This window comes from Protomyctophum bolini, assembly GCF_963924005.1.
Source record: "Protomyctophum bolini genome assembly, chromosome: 13".
Lineage (NCBI taxonomy): Eukaryota > Metazoa > Chordata > Actinopteri > Myctophiformes > Myctophidae > Protomyctophum > Protomyctophum bolini.
Window position 1 is genome coordinate 38,436,355 of NC_137874.1, and position 7,449 is coordinate 38,443,803.

At 40.9% G+C, this 7,449-nt stretch overlaps 1 protein-coding gene across 4 annotated transcripts; it reads left to right on the forward strand.

Moving 5' to 3' along the window:
- Positions 1–355: 355 nt before the first annotated feature.
- LOC308327316 (uncharacterized protein) lies at positions 356–7,431 on the forward strand. 4 transcript variants are annotated; one of them, XM_080780642.1, is made up of 10 exons: positions 356–488; positions 1,431–1,705; positions 2,094–2,191; positions 2,307–2,407; positions 2,508–2,576; positions 3,503–3,602; positions 4,226–4,386; positions 4,579–4,674; positions 5,340–5,387; positions 6,009–7,431. In XM_080780642.1, exons 2-10 carry the CDS (start codon positions 1,505–1,507, stop codon positions 6,590–6,592), a joined length of 1,458 nt encoding a protein of 485 aa, XP_080636768.1. In that variant the 5' UTR covers positions 356–488; positions 1,431–1,504; the 3' UTR covers positions 6,593–7,431. The 4 variants fall into 4 exon arrangements, with proteins under 4 accessions (XP_080636768.1, XP_080636766.1, XP_080636769.1 ...); XM_080780640.1 differs by having other exon boundaries at positions 3,503–3,598; positions 4,219–4,386; XM_080780641.1 differs by having other exon boundaries at positions 392–558; positions 3,503–3,598; positions 4,219–4,386.
- The last annotated feature ends 18 nt before the right edge of the window (positions 7,432–7,449 follow it).

The following is a 7,449-nucleotide window of genomic DNA, read 5'->3' on the forward strand; positions in this document are numbered from 1 at the left end:
TCTGCCGGAATACCGAGCACTGGGTCTGTCTTCCAGGAATTAAACAATACATTAATATATATTCATCCTCATATTATGAGAGGCTGGACGAATGAATAGAAGAGTGTTCCCAGTTCCCACTTCTGGTGGTTACAAGTGTAATGCTTTATTGGGCCGTCCACTCACAGTTAACAGTCTTTGTATTGAGTTGTGCTTGAAATGTACCGTAATTCTGCAAAATGTTAATACATAATTTCAATGACACAATGGCCAATGGGCACTACCAAAGATCAACAGTGGGGGGCAGCAATACGCCAATCTGCCCAAAACTAAGAAGAGGAACATAAATTACCCACAATGCAGTGTTGTGTTTGTGTTCTGAACCAAGATGGTAGAAAGATGTTTAGTCTGAACTTCTGTACGAGAGAAAACACTGAAACGGCGTCGTTTCATTTATTATACAGCTTCAGCTCCTCAAAACACCCCCTGGACACGTCGCTTTATCAGAGGTGGTGATATTTGTGAAACAACGTGGTATCATCAGGAGGACGTTTGTCCTCAACCACTGAAACACAGCAGGTAAAGATCAACATAATGTTGCTTTTCATGCAATTAGAGCAGTTTGGTGTCGTGCTATGCTATTGATGTAACCCTATAGTTACATTGCACTTACACTTTTTCATAATATTATTTTTAGTGGTCAAATCTCCACGTGTAATGAGCAGGATTTGTATTCTGCAAATCTGCATACAATAAGCTACTACACCACATTTTTCAATCAATCAATCAAACATGAATAGAAAGCCCTATTGATGATGTCACTGGTAGGTGGACATCTGAACTGTCCACAGCAACCTAGCTCCTATGGTAGAGTGGGGGACATAGAACCTTTTTTAAGTGGGTAACAGAACCTCTTTTTGGTTGAGCGGGGAACATGGAACCTTTTTTTTGGGGGGGGGGGGGGGGGGAATCTAGAGTTGCAATAGCCTCCATCTGCTTGTATGAAACAACGTTAAACTCACCAACATTGCAGCTCTAGGCCAAGCTTGAATTATCCTCTTTCAATCTGCCAAGCTTTTGTTTCATAACATGCAGTACATGCAGTGTCAAATGAATTATTCATACTTATTTTATCTTAAGTTATAGCCAAATTTTTGTAATGGTTTCATTTACAAACCCGAGATTTATCTGGGGAACAGAGACGCATCACTCAAAATGATGTGCTCATTGTGCTTTGATGATAGAAGTTGAAACAATCCTTACCTCAACATGAAACATGTTTTAGGTTTTAAATCAAATTAAGGTAGGCTACAAGATAAATGTGTAACGGAGCTTTAACGCGAGAGACAAGAATTCATGCGTAGTGTTTACATTGCGTTTTCGTTTGTCGAGTCACACTAAACTATATGTAACCATCGTGAGACAGGCCTAATTAATTGTCATTGTTTCAGAACATTCTGGGGTGATACAGAGGAAGAAGACCTGCTCGAGCTCAGCTCCCAACCACCTCCGTTGTCACAACAACATGGTGAAACGGTGTGCGTATGGAATCTGCAACTCAGACACCCGGTATCCCGGACGTTTGGAGGGGGGAGTCGTCTTTTTTCCCTTTCCAAAACCCAAAACCAAACCAGAGAAATGCAGGCAGTGGATAAAGCAATGTGGGAGACCCCATTCTCAACTAAACCCCACCAAAATAACATCATGTACATACATCTGCTCCAAGGTAGGCTAATGTTAATCGCAAAACTTTATTGAAATGTCATCACTATCTTGTCTTTACTGATATTAGTAAATGTAATGACAGACTACAGTAGATTTGCTAACAATGCACAACATATTATGTGTATTGTTGTTAGCACAGTCTAGTCTGTCACACCAATATTTCACTGAGCATGCGACAAATAAAAAAATGGTAAATGGTGCATGATTTATATAGCTCCTTTTATCCAAGGCGCTTTACATAGATTGTGCATTACATTCACTCACCACCATCCAGCCACTCTACCCCTGAGCCACTGCCGCCCCTAAAACCTACATGAATCTTGAATATTCACATATGTTTTGCAGTGATTTCATGCAAATGCAACCTTATTTTGCTTTAATCTTTGTAGCATTTTGTGAATGGGAAGCCTACAGCTGAGAATCCCAACCCGTTAGCTGCTGCAAAGGTGTCTAATCCAAAAAGGAAACTAGGACGAAATCAAAAACGGTACACAAGGAACAGTAATATTTCATTTATATATACATACATTATCTCTGTAGTTGTAACATGCATTTAAAAAATGCATATTCAAATTCAAGTAACATGAGTTATGCTTTTACAGACTCAGATGTGAGGAGGATGAATGCAGTGATGCCTCCTCGTCCAGTAGCCTGGAGAAAACCCCAGAAGACAACCAGGGTAGTACTGTTGCCACAGACACTGGTAAGTGATGACTTACTTTGTACTTACTTTAAGTTTCCTAATACTGTATATGTAAACGACAATACATCAGCTTGTGACTGCAATTATTTCCTGTTCGCAGATGACTCTGCACTGCTGGTCTCAGACAGGAACAAACTGCAGGTTGAAAAGGCCCTCAGCTCTGAACTCGGTAGGATCTGCACCTGGCTCGCTGAGAGCAAACTATCTTTACACCTGGGGAAAAACGGAATCCATTCCTCGGCGTGCACGAGAAGGGAGATTGGCAATCTTTTGCCAAATGTTCACCTTTTATGACACCTTTCATGACTTTCATTTCAAGGGCAATTATTTAGTCAACATTTTAAGCCAGTGACTTTTCTTTTTTTCCTGGCGTTGTGCCGCTCTTGAGGCTGGGTTGTGCAGGAGATGGCCTCTTCATTCCCATGACAAAGGGAGGGGATGTTCTCTTTTCTTGCCCGGCAATATTCCAGAATATCAGGCCCATAAATCGAGAACAATAGCCTGGTTCATGTGAATGATGAAATATGATCTCCCATTCCTTATGAACATAATGTATAAGGTATAACTTTATAAGTTGTACCTTGGGGATGTATTTTGGGTCAAAGCTCAATGTTTGAAGGACAATTCTATACACCCTGGCCCGTGCTTCCTGTTTTACATGAAACCATTCCTACAACCCGTGACACATCAAAATCCAAACAGCCCCATACAGTAGCACTAGCAATCATTCATTGTTTGGGAGGGTGGGGTGGGTTGGACTATAAATGGTGGAAGGGTGGACATATAATGATGCTTGGTTGCAGAAACATTCAAAACGGATGGGCTATATCGCCTTATTCACTTTAGACGTTTATTTGCATCAAAAGAGTCCATTGACACCTACCTGTAGCTTAACTTGCCTAACACTGGTTTTAATTATTCCTTTTAGTTAGTTATTTAATTATGTATTTGATGTTTTGGGCAGTTAAACAGTGTGATTTCTTCCCTAACATAAATACACCCATATACATTAGGTTTAAGCCAATTTTCTTTTGTTATTCTTGAGACCACTAGATCTCCAGTTATTAAAGTCCCTTTTCAATTATTTAATTACAGGCCAGTGTGTGGAGTCCAGACTGCAGGTGAAGATGAACTCTCCAGAACCTGAAGACATTTCTATTAAACAGGAACCTGAAGACAACCCACACTCCAGTAAGTTTCATGGTTTACAGAGCCACATCATACAAAAATAAATGGTAACCCTTCATTTTACAGTACGGTAATTACCAGGTAATAAGTAAGTACCTGGTATCTGTTTAATATAGTTTTGAACTCATTCATTGCTATATTAAATACATAAATTATCCACTCACTGCCAGCTTCAACTGGGATAAAACCTCATTCACACCAAAAAAGCTAATATATTTATTAGCTTTTTATTTCAATGTAAACTCTATGCAAATCAGCTTGATTTTTTTAAGGGGCCCTAGATTAAGGTAGTTCTTTCTATTCTCAGTGAGGCAGATTTGGTTTATATCTTTCAGAGCATGCTTTGTGTTAACTTGAAACGAAAAATATTTTGTAATTACAAAGTTAAATGGTCAAACGACATATGGTCTAAGCCAAAAGCAGTGTTTTCACACACACACACACACACACACACACACACACACACCAAGGCTTTTTCCTACAGCAATTTATAAATAGTATCACGCCCCCCGCATGCATGTATACTATAGATTACAAAATAAAGCCAGAAAGCAATGTGTAACATTCCTTTATCTCTATTTATAATACAAAAACATAACACGTCGTTTTCTGTGTATGCACAGCTCTTAGGAGTTCACCACCACCACCAGTAAAGCTGTATAAGCATCGGGTCGACGGGTCGGACGGAAGTGGCGCGTCCGCGTCGTCCTACGGGGAGCTGCGGAGTGACCTCGCCATGCGTTACAAACCCATCGCCCCCGCGCCGCCACGCTCTAACCACACTCCTCCAGGTTTGTAGCCTCCCACTTTATATCTTTGGTGCTAAATGCTATAAAACATACTTCTGTGAAAAAATAGTCACACCATGCAGTCCTTTGTAAAACACTTATTTACACCCTCTGTTCACACTGTTTTAACATTCAACCTTCATCTAAAACCCATGTCACATCAAAGTCCCTATTCTATTGATTCCTTCATTCCAGAGCCCAGCAGCCTGCAGGTGAAGATGAGTTCTCCAGAACCAGCCGCCACTGTTTCTCACCAGTTGTTTCTCATCGCCGTCCTGGTGAATAGAAATGGTTTGTTTTAGTGCTTGCTCTTTTTCTCTTCTGTTGTAGCTGCCAAAAATACAATGTGGTGAAATTCCTGGAAAGGTTTGGAATTAATATAGTGTTTTGGAACATTATGAGAAATCTTTAAAGGTATAATAAGTGATTTTCTTTGGTTAAAAATAAGTGTTAAATAGCTCTATATTCTGTTAGTGTTTTACCTCTATAATTCCATTCAAATTTCAATACTTTATTATGGGCTTGAGTAGCCTCTTTATAACATCATCCCCTGTGAATTTTCAGTGGATTCGAGTGAAAATCAACCGATAATTCCCAGTAGGTTACTTATCAAGCCGATCTTACGGCACATGCTGGGAGCCTACTGAGACCGACAAGCGTCCTCATACCCTCACCTAAACAAAACCGCAAGCACGTAGCAGCGCGGTCCCAACCTTAACGCCTGTTCGCCAACCTTAATCCGGTCGTTTTCCGGGTTTTCGTTTTATCAATGCCAATCGCAGCCAATAGGCTCACAGACTACATCCAGTAGGTCGATAAGATCCTACTGCGAATTATCGGTTGATACCATTCGAAGCGGGTGGAATTTTCATATGATTCCATCATACCGCCTGGAGCACGAAAGCTCTGAAAATGATCACTTACTTCAAAGTCCTTATTCTATTCCTTCATTCCAGACCAGCCTGTGGAGTCTATTCAACAGGAATCTGACCGCCTGGACCCCAGTAAGTTTCATGCTGCTACCCAAACAACTTTTCACTATAAAACTGTTCACTATAATATCTGTATCATCATTCAATAATATCTGTATCATCATCATTAACCCATTTTGACCTGAGATCAGATTCTAAAAATGTCTTCTACATCCTGACAGTTTATGTCAGTCGTTCTTCGATTTTTCAAAAATAGCAGACCTACAAGCTCGTGGCGCGCGCTACGAGCTTGTAAAGGCTCTTTCATAGTCTGGATTTTCGGTGGTGAGGTGACCAACGCAACTACAACATGACGTCACTGAACCGCGGTGAAGAGCAAACCACCGCTCTCTCCAGCCCTTCTCTCTGTTTTTACTGCCCACCGCTCATCCAACCACAACATTGGCGACATCCAAACCACCAACATCCTCACCACCAAAAATCCAAACTATGGCCTGTTATTTTTTTCATTTTTATTTAACTGAATTACTTATTGTCTAATCTGAAATTGTCGTACAAAAATGCCTAATAAAAACAGTATTTAAAAAAAAAAATCCAAACTATGAATAGGCCTTAACTACTTCAGTTGGCAAGTGTTGATTAAAAAAAAATCCCTTAATCTGTGATGCATTTATTTATCTCCCTTCTCTTCAGATTATAATTTGCCAGTGGAGAAACGGACCGACTGTGACAAGTGTGGGAAAATCTTCCAAACCAGCGGTGCACTCCAAATACACCTCAGAACCCATACAGGAGAGAAACCCTACCAATGTGACGAGTGTGGGATAATGATTCGCAACAGCAATAGTCTTAAAGTTCACCTGAGGATTCATACAGGGGAGAAACCCTACCACTGTGGCCAGTGTGGGAAACATTTCAAGAGTAGCAGTGGTCTAAAAAGTCATATGAAAAGTCATTCAGGGAAGAAACCCTACCAATGTCACCAGTGTGAGAAAAGTTTCAGCACCCGAGGCAACCTCAGGACTCACCTGAGAATTCATTCTGGAGAAAAACCCTTCCTCTGTAACCTGTGTGGGGAAAAGTTCAGCAGTAGTACTACTCTAAAAAGTCACCAGAGAGGTCATGCAGGAAAGAATCGCTATCACTGTGGAGTGTGTGTGAAAAGTTTCAACACCAGCAGTGAGCTCAAAACTCACACAGTAATTCATATGGGAGAAAAACCCTACCACTGTGAGAGTACGGTTCAGCCAACTAGGTCATGTCAAAAGGCTCCATAGAGTCCATACTTGATGGGATCCCAGTGAATTCATACAGGACTGTAACACTACCACTGTGGGCAGTGTGGCAAATGTTTCATCACATACAGTGAGCTCACCGTCACTGCAAAGGTAATACAGGAGGGTTTCAGTCGATTAAATCATTTCACAATGGAGAACACTTACATTGTCAGTGATAGTGTGGGATGAGTTTTGGGATGCTTGAATACTTGAAGTTGAAGTGTTGCATCCAAGAAGCCATTTGTGGATTATGTGTATTACAGGGGTAATACCAGATGTCATTACCTTACGGTAATGTTATGGGCAGTGACCTCATACCTGTCTAATTTCTTCCCCAAAGTGAGTGACACCCACAGCACCATATTCTCATTCTAATACTATGCCAAACAAAGCAAACTACAAGTGACTGGGCACGGTGGCACAGTCGGTAGTGCTGTCACCTCACAGCTAGAAGGTCCTGGGTTCGATTCCGGGTTCCCTCCTCCGCATCATCAGTGCCCATACCCGAGGCGGGGTTGGGGAAAGGGCCTTTCTGTGTGGAGTTTGCATGTTCTCCACGTGTCCCCTAGTGTAGGTAGCCTCACATAAAACATGCAGTAATCCTGGTCTCTAAACTAGGAAACTACAAGTGGAGTTGGATATTAATTCGCATTGAAATGAGGAGTCATACACCACTGCTGTTTTTCCTTTTTCTCCTCTGTAAATATAGCTATTTGTATTTGTTGATGACATGTATTAATGTGTTATAATTCTGTGTTCTGTTGATAAATTGAATACATAGAACCACAATGGAAACAATTCCTCAGGACCTTTTTTGTGTTATCCTTTTAGATTCTAAGTAGCCTACTTTACTGTGC